Source organism: Oncorhynchus clarkii, chromosome 17 (genome assembly GCF_045791955.1).
Source record: "Oncorhynchus clarkii lewisi isolate Uvic-CL-2024 chromosome 17, UVic_Ocla_1.0, whole genome shotgun sequence".
NCBI classification, from domain to species: Eukaryota; Metazoa; Chordata; class Actinopteri; order Salmoniformes; family Salmonidae; genus Oncorhynchus; species Oncorhynchus clarkii.
In genome coordinates this window covers 77,135,736-77,153,514 of record NC_092163.1, presented here as the reverse complement: position 1 = coordinate 77,153,514, position 17,779 = coordinate 77,135,736, and the positions used below count along the sequence as shown (strand labels likewise).

General features: G+C 43.9%; 1 protein-coding gene across 2 annotated transcripts in view; it reads right to left on the bottom strand.

Moving 5' to 3' along the window:
• The window catches only part of LOC139371436 (NCK associated protein 1 like), a 44,735-nt gene that overhangs the window by 2,172 nt on the left and 24,784 nt on the right, over nt 1-17,779 (bottom strand). For both annotated transcript variants that reach the window (XM_071111851.1, XM_071111852.1), the window contains exons 20-28: nt 17,149-17,280; nt 10,824-11,042; nt 9,022-9,152; nt 7,757-7,854; nt 7,185-7,278; nt 6,746-6,828; nt 6,366-6,446; nt 4,189-4,282; nt 3,744-3,860 (exon numbers count right to left, since the gene is read on the bottom strand). In XM_071111851.1, the coding sequence (XP_070967952.1) occupies nt 3,744-3,860; nt 4,189-4,282; nt 6,366-6,446; nt 6,746-6,828; nt 7,185-7,278; nt 7,757-7,854; nt 9,022-9,152; nt 10,824-11,042; nt 17,149-17,280 (1,049 nt within the window). The remainder of the gene's footprint in view (nt 1-3,743; nt 3,861-4,188; nt 4,283-6,365; nt 6,447-6,745; nt 6,829-7,184; nt 7,279-7,756; nt 7,855-9,021; nt 9,153-10,823; nt 11,043-17,148; nt 17,281-17,779) is intronic.

Below are 17,779 nucleotides of genomic sequence, written 5' to 3'. Positions count from 1 at the left end.
CTTTTGACGGAATCCTGTCTTCATCAGGGTTTCTGAATCCTTTTTATTCCAGGTCATGTTTAAAACGCAGACAGAGAAACAACCTGAACGCCATCTCTGATGTCACCATCTCTGATGTCACCATCTCTCTGACTTTGCTCCACGGTTGTTATTTGATGCTCTTAGGAGTTCTCCATCCGGCTCTGTGCCAACTCAATAAGACTCAGTTTATGGAAAGTCTATGCTGTCTGACACAATCACTATGGGGCAGCAGGTGGCCTAGTGGTTAGAGCATTGGACTAGTAAACGTAAAGGTTGCAAGATCGAATCCCCCGAGCTGAGAAGGTACAAATCTGTCATTCCTCCCCTGAACAAGGCAGTTAACCCACTGTTCCTAGGCCGTCATTGAAAATTAGAATTTGTTCTTAACTGACTTGCCTAATTAAATAAAAGTAAAAAAATAGAAACACGATAGCATCCCAAATAGCACCTTATTCCCTATATAGCACTTGGGACCTGGTCAAAAGTAGGGCACTTCCTTATGGGCCCAAAGTAGTGCACTTCTTATGGGCCCTGGTCAAAAGTAGTGCACTACTCCTATGGGCCCTGGTCTAAAGTAGTGCACTTCCTTATGGGCCCTGGTCTAAAGTAGTGCACTTCCTTATGGGCCCTGGTCTAAAGTAGTGCACTTCCTTATGGGCCCTGGTCTAAAGTAGTGCACTATTGGGGATAGGGTGTAATTTGGGACACTGCCCAGAGTCCTTGGTAAAAAAAACAAGTCTTTCATTCGTCAACCTGCCTGAGTTAAGGTCAATAGGGAATCCGAAGTGTTCCATGGTGTCACAGTGATGACTGTGATGATGTCACTGTTCCCCCAAATTCTGGTAAACTGGCGTGACTAGTGTCCATGGAATGTCAACCACATTGAACCAGTTAGCATAACTGTGGCAAATTCCACTTGTGTCGAATTTCACTTAGTCCTGCATTGACGTCGATGGGAGATTAGGTGGAAATGTTACTTGTGATTCACCCCTGAAAGATTAAAAAATGAGTCAGTGACTATTGTGTGTCTTTCCTAATCAGTTAGGATTTAAGCATACAGCTGGATCTACACTAGTGCTGAGCGACTACAGCTTTTTGTGGTTGGAGCAGTTTCGGTTTGAGTATTAAAAATGCTGGATTGAATGCTGTAACACAGAATAAACCAATGAATACAAGTCCCATGATGGTAGTGACCGCCCATTACTGCTTATCACCTATCAACCTTAATTTACTCACATTACTTTACTAAAATATTTCAGTTGTTCTGTATTTTACATTTGTTTTATATGAAGACTTTATTATTTCATTCCAAGGCCTACTTTTACGACTGCTGAATACCAACGATCAATCACTTAGATCATGTATTTTCAGGTAGAGATACCTCATGAAGCAACAGCTGCTCTCTATGTCCCCTCAAAATCGCGCATTCATTTTGGTTAATCGCTTAGCACTAATCTACACACAACAGATGGCATGAGAAGGGGCAGCTGTTGCTATTGTAACACCCAATGAGGATCCAAATGAACACATGAACATGTAAATCAGACATGGACTCAACTCCACATTGGAGCAGATTTCGAGATCTGGAAAGAAAAACATTTTAAATGCATTTATTTTTTTGGGAGTGAACATACAACCCTGCTTGAAGAATTTCCCCAAGGGTTAAATTAAGCAATAAGGCACGAGAGGGTGTGGTATATGGCCAATATACGGGCTGTTCTTAAGCGCGACGCATCTCAGAGTGCTGGATAGAGCCATTAGCAGTGGTATATTGGCCATATACAGTGGGGCAAAAAAGTATTTAGTCAGCCACCAATTGTGCAAGTTCTCCCACTTAAAAAGATGAGAGAGGCCTGGTACACTTCAAATATGACAGACAAAATGAGAAAAAAAAATCCAGAAAATCACATTGTAGGATTTTTAATGAATTTATTTGCAAATTATGGTGGAAAATAAGTATTTGGTCACCTACAAACAAGCAAGATTTCTGGCTCTCACAGACATGTAACTTCTTCTTTAAGAGGCTCCTCTGTCCTTCACTCGTTACCTGTATTAATGGCACCTGTTTGAACTTGTTATCAGTATTAAAGACACCTGTCCACGACCTCAAACACTCACACTCCAAACTCCACTATGGCCAAGACCAAAGAGCTGTCAAAGGACACCAGAAACAAAATTGTAGACCTGCACCAGGCTGAGAAGACTGAATCTGCAATAGGTAAGCAGCTTGGTTTGAAGAAATCAACTGTGGGAGCAATTATTAGGAAATGGAAGACATACAAGACCACTGATAATCTCCCTCGATCTGGGGCTCCACGCAAGATCTCACCCCGTGGGGTCAAAATGATCACAAGAACGGTGAGCAAAAATCCCAGAACCACACGGGACCTAGTGAATGACCTGTAGAGAGCTGGGACCAAAGTAACAAAGCCTACCATCAGTAACACACTACGCCGCCAGGGACTCAAATCCTACAGTGCCAGACGTGTCCCCCTGCTTAAGCCAGTACATGTCCAGGCCCGTCTGAAGTTTGCTAGAGAGCATTTGGATGATCCAGAAGAAGATTGGGAGAATGTCATATGGTTAGATGAAACCAAAATATACATTTTTGGTAAAAACTCAACTCGTCGTCTTTGGAGGACAAAGAATGCTGAGTTGCATTCAAAGAACACCATACCTACTGTGAAGCATGGGGGTGGAAACATCATGCTTTGGGGCTGTTTTCTGCAAAGGGACCAGGACGACTGATCTGTGTAAAGGAAATAATGAATGGGGCCATGTATCGTGAGCTTTTGAGTGAAAACCTCCTTCCATCAGCAAGGGCATTGAAGATGAAACGTGGCTGGGTCTTTCAGCATGACAATGATCCCAAACACACCACCCAGGGAACGAAGGAGTGGCTTCGTAAGAAGCATTTCAAGGTCCAGGAGTGGCCTAGCCAGTCTCCAGATCTCAACCCCATAGAAAATCTTTGGAGGGAGTTGAAAGTCCATGTTGCCCAGCAACAGCCCCAAAACATCACTGCTCTAGAGGAGATCTGCATGGAGGAATGAGCCAAAATACCAGCAACAGTATGTGAAAACCTTGTGAAGACTTACAGAAAACGTTTGACCTCTGTCATTGCCAACAAAGGGTATATAACAAAGTATTGAGATAAACTTTTGTTATTGACCAAATACTTATTTTCCACCATAATTTGCAAATAAATTAATTCAAAATCATACAATGCGATTTTCTGGATTTTTTTCTCATTTTGTCTGTCATAGTTGAAGTGTACCTATGATGAAAATTACAGGCCTCTTTCATCTTTTTAAGTGGGAGAACTTGCACAATTGGTGGCTGACTAAATACTTTTTTGCCCCACTGTATCACAAACCCAAGAGGTGCCTTATTGCTATTTTAAACTGGTTACTAAAGTAATTAGGACAGTAAAAATACATGCTTGTCATACCGATGGTATACGGTCTCATATACTGAGCCTGTCAGCCAATCAACATTCAGGGCTGGAACCAACCAGTTTATAATACAGATTATTTGATGAAATGAACATCCTGTCGAATGTAGGAGGAGTTGAGGTCCAGGTTCAGAGAAGGCAGAGACACAATGTAATGTTGTTTGGTTTTGCACTGAACTAAATGTATCACTAGGGTTATTGTGACCGTATGTTCAACAGGGAGCGAAGAGGGACATCTATGTACATTTACCAATAACCCAGTCCTTACCACCATAATGTCTGCTGTAGTAGGAGTTGGGATCCAAAGCCAGGATGGGCAGAGACACGGCGATGTAAACCAGGAGAAGGCAGGTTAGCTTGTACTCCTCATCAACAGATGAGTTATCTGAAGAGAAGAACTCATTTTTAGCAAACTTTCCTTTTAAAAAAAAATGTCTTCTTCTAAACTCTAGAAAACATTAATAGGAAATAAACAAAAGGAAAGTTGAAAGACATGCATTAATAGGTTAAATAGTTTTTCATTTGTTTGACTTTTTAGCCAATTGTAGTCCAGCTATATAAAGGGGAGGATAGGTTGTGGAATCCTTCTGTTTCGTCATAAAGATATATTGTACAAAACCAATAAAGTGGTCCTTCGAGCCGGATAGTGACAATTGTCTTGGAACATGACCAGTGTAAAAACGGACATCTCCTTCAGAGACTATTGTATTTACCTGTACGCATACTAGCGACGGCTGCCACCAAAGCAGGGTCGATGTCACAAGTCAGTCCTGCTGCAGACGCCAGCTCAAACACCGTCAGGGTTACCTGCATCAAGTAAACAAGATGTCTTCAACAATTTTTTTTATCTTAAAGATGCCTTCATTTACTTATTTGGCTTATTAGCTCTTTTCAGCTTCTAGCCGAGCAAAAAAAAAAGCCTCCATTAAGTGAATATTTCTTAAACTGAAACTATAAAAGCATTGGTTAACTACTGTTCCCTCTTTCTATAGCAAGGGGTGGGGGGATTTTTTTTTGGGGGGGGGGGGGGGTCAGAATTTTTCCGTTGAGGTGGTTATTTTAGTTGAGAGGTTGCAGACCAGACAGACATGATGTGTCTCTTTCATGGAGGTCAGCTTGCCTCTGCTTGGTGCCTGGTGCTGCTGACGTCTTAGGGCTCATCCTGAACCAGGCTGTGGCATGTTATGTTTTCTCTGCACACTTGGGTTCAAATCATGTTTGAAATCTTTCAAATACTTTTAAGTATTTGTTTTAGCCTGCTTGGAGTGCCAGTTTGGCATGGTTTGACTTTTCTATTGGTTTCCATAGCACTATATAAACTCAAACCAGCACAGATAAAGTATTTTTAAATGATTTCCAATAGTATTTACACCCGGGTCTGGGATGTCTGCTTTGTATGTCCTACTCTCACGCTCAGGGGAAAGACATAAGCAGGCCAGGGGGCTTTCCACAGTCAGAGACAACTCATAAAATACGCCTTCTACTGTTCCGCTGCTCTACTGCTCTCTACTCCTCTCTACTGCTCTGAATAACACTGTAATTCAAGTTATCGTATGAACGGTTTTTTTTTTGGTAATGATCCTATCCTACCCTATACTCTCCTACCCTATCCTATCCTACCCCACCCTATCCTACCATACCCTGTCCTACCATACCCTATTCTATCCTACCCTGTTTTCACCCTACACTGCCATGCGATCCCTATCCTACCATATCCGATTCCACCCTATAACATACCCTATCATCCTTCCCTATAATATCCTATCCTATTCCACCCTACCCTTTCCTATACTACCCTATAATTCCGTACCCTATCCAACCCTATTGTGTCTTATGCTACCCTATCCTTATAATACCCTACTCTATCCTATCCAACCTGCCCTACCCTATACAACCCTACTGTGTCCTATCATACGCCACCCTACCCTAACCTACTCTACCCTATTCTATCCTACCCTATCATGCGCTACCCTATCCGAATCTACCCTATAATGTACCCTATCAATCCTACACTATCATACCCTATCCTACCCTATCATATGCAACCCTACCCTACGCTATCCTACACTACCCTAACTAACCCTACCATATCCTACCCTACAGTACCCTACCATACAATATCCTATCCAACCCTACACTATCCTATCCTATTGTATCCTACCCTATAACACCATATTCTATCCTCCCCAACCCAACCCTACCATATCCTACTCTAAACTATTCTACCTTAACCTACCCCATCATGCACTACCCTATCCAATACTATCATACCCTATCCAACTCCACCCTATGCTATCCTATCCCACCCTATAATACTGTATCCTATACTACCATATCCTACCCTACCCTATCCCACTCTACTCTATCCTACCTTAACCCAGAATATCATGCGCTACTCTATCCGAATCTACCCTATAACGTACCTAGCAATCCTACCCTATCCCACCCTACGCTACCCTATCATATCAAACCCTATGTTATCCTACCCCATACTACCCTAATCAACCCTAGCATATCCTACCCTACCATATCCTATCCTAATTTATCTTATACCATACCCTACCCTATCAAATCTTATCCTACCCTATCCTATCCCTATTGTATCATATCCTATAATACCGTATCCTAACCTATCCTAATCTACCCTATCCAACCCTACTATGTCCTACATATCATACCCTACCCTATAAAACCTTACCCTATTCTATCTTACCCAACCTTACTATATCTTCCCTTCCCTATCCCACCCTACTCTATCCTACCATACCATACCATATCCTACCCTACCCAACCCTCCCCGACCCAACCCTATCCTACCCACCCTACTCTGTCCTATTCTTTACTCTCAGATTATATTCAATTTTCCAAACCTAAGCAAAACACGCTGTACCTTGATGTCTGTGTCAGGGGAGACCATGTCCCTTAGGCTCTCAATGGGCCCCATCAGGTAGGGGCAATGCTTCTGCATGATCTGAAGACAGAGAACAGAGGGATTATTAGGTACTCTATGACAGGTACCCTACGACAGGTACCCTATGACAGGTACCCTATGACAGGATATTAATATTTTATTTGAAGCCTCGACCATAAGGGCGACAGATGTCATAAACAGTCGTGGCAGCTGGTGTCAACTCATGGCAACTGACTTCACAATGTTATAACATGACACAAACAATACACAACAACAACAACAACAGCCTTATTACCCACAAGAGGGGAATGACATTAAATTCTCCATTCAGTATATTATAAGTGGTAGTGTGTCCTCACGTCTTCCAGTGTGTCCTGTGCCATGGCTCTAAAGGACAGGATCACTCCGATGATGGTCATCCTCTTCAGGACGTTCTCTCCCGCTGTACAGGGTAAACACGAGAGATTAAAGCTACGTTCATACAATCTATTATCCTTTTTAGTATCATGAGGCACGGCACCGAGATGTTTGACATCTCTGAAATCACGTCAGTTGGAGAAGCTCCAGTTATATACACACTGCACAGATCTAACAGGATCAGACGGGATTCAGTCCCCCCCGAGTTATTCCACATCACCTTTCACATTGTCAACTGATAAAGCATTCTGTTTGTCTTCTCATCTTTCTCCTGTTCCCCCTGCAGCTCACTTGGCACTCTTCCCTGGAGGTTAGTGTGTGTGTGTGTGTGCGCGCGCAGGTGTGTATGTGCGTGTGTGTGTATGTGTGTGTGTGTGTTACCAGGCAGTCTCTTCTGGAGGTTAGCCATGGCCTCAGGTTTGTCAAAGTTAGCTCTCATCTGAACTAGCACGTCCATGTTTTCTATCACCAGTTTCTGGAGGAGAGGAGAGGAGAGGAGAGGAGAGGAGAGGAGAGGAGAGGAGAGGAAAAATAGAATATAGATGGATAGAGTTGTGAGATACTGTCAAACTACCAGGTTATGAGTGCAATCACAGAGTTAATGTCCAGTTCAATCTTAATGTCAACTTTCTACCATTTACTGTAGGAGCTGTAATGACACGTTGACCAGGAGACGTTCTCTCTTTCAGACAGTATGTTGATTTAACCTTTATTTAAGCAGGGACAAATTAGATCTTTTTTTAATATAAATTAAAATAAGGGATATTCAGGTCACAATGATCTTCATCTCCTGTTGGACTGTGTGGGGGAGAGTATGAGTTCATCTCCTGTTGGACTGTGTGGGGGAGAGTAAGAGTGACTTCATAGTTCAACAGCGGCAGATCAGAGATAGACCGCCAGCCAGCCCTCTGAGAGATATGAGCCGTCTGTAATTGTTTGAAGCTTAATCCTACCTTGAGTTCTCCGACTTGTGAGGTGATGTGCCACATCAGGTTCTCACTGAGGAACTTGAGACCGTACGGACCAATCAGCTCAGCCAGGGCCTGCATCTCTGGGCAGATTAGGGATGAAGGGGAGAATATGGATGTGTGGTTTAGAATGTAGTTGTCACACCCTGATCTGTTTCACCTGTCCCTGTGATTGTCTCCACCCCCTCCAGGTGTTGCTTATTTTGCCCAGTGTATTTATCCCTGTGTTTCCTGTCTCTCTGTGCCAGTTCGTCTTGTATGTTTAGTGAAGTCAACCAGCGTGTTTTTCACCATACTCTGCCTTCCTGGTTCTGACCACTGCCTGACTCTGGACTCCTTTCCCACCTGCCTGATCATCCTACCTGCCCTCTGACCTTGAATCTGCCTGCCCTTCGGTACCTATTGGACTCTGAACTGGTTTTGACCTTTTGCCTGTCCAGGACCATTCTCTTGCCTGCCCCTTTTTGGATGAATAAACATTGTACGACTCCAACCATCTGCCTCCTGTGTCTGCATCTGGGTCTCGCCTTGTGCCTTGATAGTAGTTTAGACTGTAGTTTAGACTGCAGTTAGGACCCAGAGGGCTACAGCACCCGAGGGCTACAGCACCCGAGGGCTACAGCACCCGAGGGCTACAGCACGGAGTTAGGTGGACGGGGCGGAGCTAGGTGGACGGGGCGGAGCTAGGTGGACGGGGCGGAGGTAGGTGGAGAGGGTGGTGCTAGGTGGAGAGGGTGGTTCTAGGTGGAGAGGGTGGTGCTAGGTGGAGAGGGTGGAGGGAGGTAGGTGGTGCTAGGTGGAGAGGGTGGTGCTAGGTGGAGAGGGTGGTGCTAGGTGGAGAGGGTGGAGAGGGTGGAGGTAGGTGGTGCTAGGTGGAGAGGGTGGTGCTAGGTGGAGAGGGTGGTGCTAGGTGGAGAGGGTGGTGCTAGGTGGAGAGGGTGGTGCTAGGTGGAGAGGGTGGTGCTAGGTGGAGAGGGTGGTGCTAGGTGGAGAGGGTGGAGGTAGGTGGAGAGGGTGGAGGTAGGTGGAGAGGGTGGTGCTAGGTGGAGAGGGTGGTGCTAGGTGGAGAGGGTGGAGGTAGGTGGTGCTAGGTGGAGAGGGTGGTGGAGAGGATGGCGGTAGGTGAAGAGGGTGGTGCTAGGTGGAGAGGGTGAAGGTAGGTGGAGAGGGTGGTGCTAGGTGGTGCTAGGTGGAGAGGGTGGAGGTGTATTTAGAGGTCACCAGGCTACCCTACTGCAGACAGGTCTCACCTGAGATATCAGAGTACTCCTCTGCTCTGAAACTCTGCTCGTTCTCGATGGTCTGGTTGACGAAGCAGTGCATTGCAGGGCAGTGAACGATCAGGTTGCTGCTGGCCTGACGCAGAAGGCCCTCTAGGTACCTGTGGAGAGGCAGACGTCATATCCTCTTCCTAATGCATTCAAATGCACAACCTAGGTGCTAACAGCTGCTGATGAACATCTATAACTACATGCATGTAGCAGTGCAGTGACAGAGAAAACGGTTCAGCGACTGATATAATGTCTGTTAGCCTGGAGACGTCAGAGATGAAGACAAGTCACAGAATGGTTGTCAGTTCAAATCCTAAACTCAGCAAAAAAAAGAAATTTCCCTTTTTCAGGACCCTGTCTTTCAAAGATAATTCGTAAAAATCTAAATAACTTCACAGCTCTTCATTGTAAAGGGTTTAAACACTGTTTCCCATACTTGTTCAATGAACCACAAACAATTAATGAACATGCACCTGTGGAACGGTCGTTAAGACACTAACAGCTTACAGACAGTAGGCAATTAAGGTCACAGATCTGAAAACTTAGGACACTAAGGAGGCCTTTCTACTGACTCTGAAAATCACCAAAAGAAAGATGCCCAGGTTGCAATGTCCGTACTGTGAGATGTCTAAGACAGCGCTACAGGACGGACAGCTGATCGTCCTCACAGTGGCAGACCACTTGTAACAACACCTGCACAGGATTGGTACATCTGAACATCATACATGCGGGACAGGTACAGGATGGCAACAAAAACTGCCCGAAATACACCAGGAATGAACAGTTCAGACTGTTCGCAATAGGCTGAGAGAGGCCGACTGATGGCTTGTAGGCCTGTTGTAGTAAGGCATGCCCTCACCAGACATCACCGGGCAACAAACGTCACCTATGGGCACAAACCCACTGTTGCTGGACCAGACAGCACTGGCAAAAAGTGCTCTTCACTGACGAGTTGCGGTTTTGTCTCATCGGTGATGGTTGGATTCGTGTTTATAGTTGAAGGAATGAGCGTTACATCGAGGCCTGTACTCTGGAGCGGGATCGATTGGAGGTGGAGGGTCCGTCATGGTCTGGGGCAGTGTGTCACACCATCATCGGTCTGAGCTTGTTGTTATTGCAGGCAATCTCAACACTGTGCGTTAAAGGGAAGACATCCTCCTTCCTCATGTGGTACCCTTCCTGCAGGCTCATCCTGACATGACCCTCCAGCATGACAATGCCACCAGCCATACTGCTCGTTCTGTGTTTGATTTCCTGCAAGACAGGAATGTCAGTGTTCTGCCATGGCCAACGAAGAGCTCGGATCTCAATTCCATTGAGCACGTCTGGGACCTGTTGGATCGGAGGGTGAGGGCTAGGGCCATTCCCACCAGAAATGACCAGGAACTTGCAGGTGCCTTGGTGGAAGAGTGAGGTAACATCTCACAGCAAGAACTGGCAAATCTGGTGCAGTCCATGAGGAGGAGATGCACTGCAGTACTTAATGCAGCTGGTGGCCACACCAGATACTGACTGTTACTTTTGATTTTGAACCCCCCTTTGTTCAGGGACACATTATTTCATTTCTGTTAGTCACATGTCTGTGGAACTTGTTCAGTTTATGTCTCAGTTGTTGAGTCTTGTTATGTTCATACAAATATTTTACACATGTTTAGTTTGCTGAAAATAAAACCCAGTTGACAGTGAGAGGATGTTTCTTTTTTTTGCTGAGTTTATTTCTGGTAATAGTGGGAGTGGGACATGAAATAGTAATTGGAGGACTGCTGCTGGTATCACGTTACCAGTTGGTATACAGCGTGGTGATGGTCTGTCCTCCGTATGAGTCCAGTGGCTGTGTCTGCTGCAGTAGGACATTCTTGACCAGTCTAGTGACGTCCAGACTGAGGTAGCGTGACAGGGTGTGTAGGCTGGCTGTGTAGGCCCGAATCCCGGCCAGGAGGTCAGACGGACGTCCTATTTCCTGGGTGGTCTGGTTGTAATGGGCCATTCTCACGATGATCCTGGAACATTACACACACACATACACACAAACTAACGTCATGGAATCTACAGGGCTACATGGCATGGCAGGCTGAATGAATAACAGTCAGGCTCAACAAACCATGTAATGATTATTCTGTCTCTCTCGGTCTCTGTCTCTCTTCAAGGGGCTTTATTGGCATGGGAAACATATGTTAACATTGCCAAAGCAAGTGAGGTAGATGATATATAAAAGTGAAATAAACAATCAAAATTAACAGTAAACTTTACACTCTCTGTCTCTCTCTATCTATCCCTCTCCTCAACCCCCCCCCCCCCCCCCGCTATATTTAATTAATTGATCAATTACACTGTGCTGAAACGGAAGCAGAACATGTACACAGATCATTATGGTGCATGCTTGGTTCATTTTGAAATAGCAACCTACTAGAGCTATAATTGTCTGAACTCCCGACCTCTGTAATACATAGTTCAGTAAAGTATCTGCCTTGGTGTCATGTTGTCTTGCTACCATGTTGTTGTCATGTTGTCTTGCTACCATGTTGTTGTCATGTTGTCTTGCTACCATGTTGTTGTCATGTTGTCTTGCTACCATGTTGTTGTCATGTTGTCTTGCTACCATGTTGTTGTCATGTTGTCTTGCTACCATGTTGTTGTCATGTTGTCTTGCTACCATGTTGTTGTCATGTTGTCTTGCTACCATGTTGTTGTCATGTTGTCTTGCTACCATGTTGTTGTCATGTTGTCTTGCTACCATGTTGTTGTCATGTTGTCTTGCTACCATGTTGTTGTCATGTTGTGTTGCTACCATGTTGTTGTCATGTTATGCTACCATGTTGTCATGTTGTCTTGCTACCCGTGTTGTTGTCATGTTGTCTTGCTACCATGTTGTTGTCATGTTGTCTTGCTACCATGTTGTTGTCATGTTGTCTTGCTACCATGTTGTTGTCATGTTGTGTTGCTACCATGTTGTTGTCATGTTGTCTTGCTACCATGTTGTTGTCATGTTGTCTTGCTACCATGTTGTTGTCATGTTGTGTTGCTACCATGTTGTTGTCATGTTGTCTTGCTACCATGTTGTTGTCATGTTGTCTTGCTACCATGTTGTTGTCATGTTGTCTTGCTACCATGTTGTTGTCATGTTGTCTTGCTACCATGTTGTTGTCATGTTGTCTTGCTACTATGTTGTTGTCATGTTGTGTTGCTACCATGTTGTTGTCATGTTGTCTTACTACCATGTTGTTGTCATGTTGTCTTGCTACCATGTTGTTGTCATGTTGTCTTGCTACCATGTTGTTGTCATGTTGTCTTGCTACTATGTTGTTGTCATGTTGTCTTGCTACCCGTGTTGTTGTCATGTTGTGTTGCTACCATGTTGTTGTCATGTTGTCTTGCTACCATGTTGTTGTCATGTTGTCTTGCTACCATGTTGTCATGTTGTCTTGCTACCATGTTGTCATGTTGTCTTGCTACCATGTTGTTGTCATGTTGTCTTGCTACCCGTGTTGTTGTCATGTTGTCTTGCTACCATGTTGTTGTCATGTTGTCTTGCTACCATGTTGTTGTCATGTTGTCTTGCTACCATGTTGTTGTCATGTTGTCTTGCTACCATGTTGTTGTCATGTTGTCTTGCTACCCGTGTTGTTGTCATGTTGTCTTGCTACCATGTTGTTGTCATGTTGTCTTGCTACCATGTTGTTGTCATGTTGTGTTGCTACCATGTTGTTGTCATGTTGTCTTGCTACCATGTTGTTGTCATGTTGTCTTGCTACCATGTTGTTGTCATGTTGTCTTGCTACCCGTGTTGTTGTCATGTTGTCTTGCTACCGTGTTGTTGTCATGTTGTCTTGCTACCATGTTGTCATGTTGTGTTGCTACCCGTGTTGTTGTCATGTTGTCTTGCTACCATGTTGTTGTCATGTTGTCTTGCTACCATGTTGTTGTCATGTTGTCTTACTACCATGTTGTTGTCATGTTGTCTTGCTACCCGTGTTGTTGTCATGTTGTCTTGCTACCATGTTGTTGTCATGTTGTGTTGCTACCATGTTGTCATGTTGTGTTGCTACCCGTGTTGTTGTCATGTTGTCTTGCTACCCGTGTTGTTGTCATGTTGTCTTGCTACCATGTTGTTGTCATGTTGTCTTGCTACTATGTTGTTTTCATGTTGTCTTGCTGCTATGTTGTTGTCATGTTGTCTTACTACCATGTTGTTTTCATGTTGTCTTGCTACTATGTTGTTGTCATGTTGTCTTGCTACCCGTGTTGCTGTCATGTTGTCTTGCTACCCGTATTGTTGTCATGTTGTCTTGCTACTATGTTGTTGTCATGTTGTCTTGCTACCCGTGTTGTTGTCATGTTGTCTTGCTACCCGTATTGTTGTCATGTTGTCTTGCTACTATGTTGTTGTCATGTTGTCTTGCTACCCATGTTGTCATGTTGTCTTGCTACTATGTTGTCATGTTGTGTTGCTACCCGTGTTGTTGTCATGTTGTCTTGCTACCCGTGTTGTTGTCATGTTGTCTTGCTACCTGTGTTGTTGTCATGTTGTCTTACTACCATGTTGTTGTCATGTTGTCTTGCTACCCGTGTTGTTGTCATGTTGTCTTGCTACCCGTGTTGTCATGTTGTCTTGCTACCCGTGTTGTCATGTTGTCTTGCTACCCGTGTTGTTGTCATGTTGTCTTACTACCATGTTGTTGTCATGTTGTCTTGCTACCCGTGTTGTTGTCATGTTGTCTTGCTACCCGTGTTGTTGTCATGTTGTCTTGCTAATATGTTGTCATGTTGTCTTGCTACCATGTTGTTGTCATGTTGTCTTGCTACCCGTGTTGTTGTCATGTTGTCTTGCTACCCGTGTTGTTGTCATGTTGTCTTGCTACCCGTGTTGTTGTCATGTTGTCCCGCTACCTGTGTTGTTGTCATGTTGTGTTGCTACCATGTTGTCATGTTGTGTTACTACCATGTTGTCGTCATGTTGTGTTGCTACCCGTGTTGTTGTCATGTTGTCTTGCTAACCGTGTTGTTGTCATGTTGTCTTGCTACCCCTGTTGTTGTCATGTTGTGTTACTACCGTGTTGTTGTCATGTTGTCTTGCTACCCATGTTGTTGTCATGTTGTCTTACTACCATGTTGTTGTCATGTTGTCTTGCTACCATGTTGTTGTCATGTTGTGTTGCTACCCATGTTGTTGTCATGTTGTCTTACTACCATGTTGTTGTCATGTTGTCTTGCTACCCGTGTTGTTGTCATGTTGTCTTGCTACCATGTTGTTGTCATGTTGTCTTGCTACCATGTTGTTGTCATGTTGTCTTGCTACCATGTTGTTGTCATGTTGTCTTGCTACCATGTTGTTGTCATGTTGTTTTGCTACCATGTTGTTGTCATGTTGTCTTGCTACCATGTTGTTGTCATGTTGTCTTGTTACCATGTTGTTGTCATGTTGTCTTGCTACCATGTTGTTGTCATGTTGTGTTGCTACCATGTTGTTGTCATGTTGTCTTGCTACCATGTTGTTGTCATGTTGTCTTGCTACCATGTTGTTGTCATGTTGTCTTGCTACCCGTGTTGTTGTCATGTTGTCTTGCTACCATGTTGTTGTCATGTTGTCTTGCTACCATGTTGTTGTCATGTTGTGTTGCTACCATGTTGTTGTCATGTTGTCTTGCTACCATGTTGTTGTCATGTTGTCTTGCTACCATGTTGTTGTCATGTTGTCTTGCTACCCGTGTTGTTGTCATGTTGTCTTGCTACCGTGTTGTTGTCATGTTGTCTTGCTACCATGTTGTCATGTTGTGTTGCTACCCGTGTTGTTGTCATGTTGTCTTGCTACCATGTTGTTGTCATGTTGTCTTGCTACCATGTTGTTGTCATGTTGTCTTACTACCATGTTGTTGTCATGTTGTCTTGCTACCATGTTGTTGTCATGTTGTCTTGCTACCATGTTGTTGTCATGTTGTGTTGCTACCATGTTGTCATGTTGTGTTGCTACCCGTGTTGTTGTCATGTTGTCTTGCTACCATGTTGTTGTCATGTTGTCTTGCTACCATGTTGTTGTCATGCTGTCTTGCTACTGTCATGTTGTTTTCATGTTGTCATGTTGCTTGCTATGTTGTTGTCATGTTGTCTTACTACCATGTTGTTTGTCATGTTGTCTTGCTACTATGTTGCTTGTCATGTTGTCTTGCTACCCGTGTTGTTGTCATGTTGTCTTGCTACCATGTTGTCATGTTGTGTTGCTACCCGTGTTGTTGTCATGTTGTCTTGCTACCCGTGTTGTTGTCATGTTGTCTTGCTACCCGTATTGTTGTCATGTTGTCTTGCTACTATGTTGTTGTCATGTTGTCTTGCTACCCATGTTGTCATGTTGTCTTGCTACTATGTTGTCATGTTGTGTTGCTACCCGTGTTGTTGTCATGTTGTCTTGCTACCCGTGTTGTTGTCATGTTGTCTTGCTACCCGTGTTGTTGTCATGTTGTCTTACTACCATGTTGTTGTCATGTTGTCTTGCTACCCGTGTTGTTGTCATGTTGTCTTGCTACCCGTGTTGTCATGTTGTCTTGCTACCCGTGTTGTCATGCTACCCGTGTTGTCATGTTGTCTTGCTACCCGTGTTGTTGTCATGTTGTCTTACTACCATGTTGTTGTCATGTTGTCTTGCTACCCGTGTTGTTGTCATGTTGTCTTGCTACCCGTGTTGTTGTCATGTTGTCTTGCTAATATGTTGTCATGTTGTCTTGCTACCATGTTGTTGTCATGTTGTCTTGCTACCCGTGTTGTTGTCATGTTGTCTTGCTACCCGTGTTGTTGTCATGTTGTCTTGCTACCCGTGTTGTTGTCATGTTGTCCCGCTACCTGTGTTGTTGTCATGTTGTGTTGCTACCATGTTGTCATGTTGTGTTACTACCATGTTGTCGTCATGTTGTGTTGCTACCCGTGTTGTTGTCATGTTGTCTTGCTAACCGTGTTGTTGTCATGTTGTCTTGCTACCCCTGTTGTTGTCATGTTGTGTTACTACCGTGTTGTTGTCATGTTGTCTTGCTACCCATGTTGTTGTCATGTTGTCTTACTACCATGTTGGTGTCATGTTGTCTTGCTACCATGTTGTTGTCATGTTGTGTTGCTACCCATGTTGTTGTCATGTTGTCTTACTACCATGTTGTTGTCATGTTGTGTTACTACCATGTTGTTGTCATGTTGTCTTACTACCATGTTGTTGTCATGTTGTCTTACTACCATGTTGTTGTCATGTTGTCTTGCTACCCGTGTTGTTGTCATGTTGTCTTGCTACCCGTGTTGTTGTCATGTTGTGTTGCTACCATGTTGTCATGTTGTCTTACTACCATGTTGGTGTCATGTTGTCTTGCTACCCGTGTTGTTGTCATGTTGTGTTGCTACCCATGTTGTCATGTTGTGTTGCTACCATGTTGTCATGTTGTGTTGCTACCATGTTGTCATGTTGTGTTGCTACCCATGTTGTTGTCATGTTGTGTTGCTACCATGTTGTTGTCATGTTGTGTTGCTACCATGTTGTTGTCATGTTGGGTCTTCTATCATGTTGTGTTTCTACCATGTTGTCATGTTGTGCTGCTACCATGTTGTTGTCATGTTGTGTTGCTACCATGTTGTTGTTGTGTTGCTACCATGTTGTCATGTTGTGTTGCCATGTTGTTTTGCTACCATGCTGTGTTGTCATGTGTTGCTACCTTGCTATGTTGTCATGTGTTGCTACCATGCTGTGTTGTCATGTGTTGCTACCATGCTGTGTTGTCATGTGTTGCTACCTTGCTATGTTGTTGTCTTAGGTCTCTCTTTACATAGTGTTGTCTCTCTTGTTGTGATGTATTTTGGCCTATATTTTTTAATCCCAGCCCGTCTCTGCAGGAGGTCATTGTAAATAAGAATTTGTTCTCCACTGACGTGCCTAGTTAAATAAATGTTAAATAAATGTTAAATAAATGTTTAATAAAAATACAATACATATCTTCTCTGCATTATAAACGGTCTCATGTTTTGCTTAAAACAGAGAAATTGAGATTTAGGTGGAGAAAAGGATTTAACGATCCAATAGTATAAAGCAATAGATATTAAGACAGAGATCATGTTATAGGCAAAAGGTGCGTGGCGTACTTGGTGAGGCGTGTCTCCAAGTGAGATATGAGGAACTCTGCAGGAGTGACGATGTGGTTGAATACTGTGAAGTCACTGCTCCCACTGAATGAGGAGCACAGCTCAGTCAGAGTCAGATGCAGCTTGTCCATACTGGAAGAGAAAGAGAGAGAAAGAGAGAGAGAGAGAGAGCGCGAGAGAGAGAAAAAGAGAGAGCGCGAGAGAAGAGAAGAGAGAGCGAGAGAGAGAGCGAGAGAAAGAGAGAGAGAAAGAGAGAGAGAAGGAGAAAGAGAGAGAAATTCGACATACCAATTAGGATCTGGCTAAAAATACTTGAAGCAGTTATAGAAACCATTTCCCTTTATGGTTGTGAGGTCTGGGGTCCGCTCACCAACCAAGAATTCACAAAATGGGACAAACACCAAATTGAGTCTCTGCAAAAATATCCTCAGTGTACAACGTAAAACACCAAATAATGCATGCAGAGCAGAATGAGGCCGATACCCACTAATTATCAAAATCCAGAAAAGAGACGTTAAATTCTATAACCACCTAAAAGGAAGCGATTCCCAAATCTTCCATAACAAAGCCATCACCTACAGAGAGATGAACCTGGACAAGAGTCCCCTAAGCAAGCTGGCCCTGGGGCTCT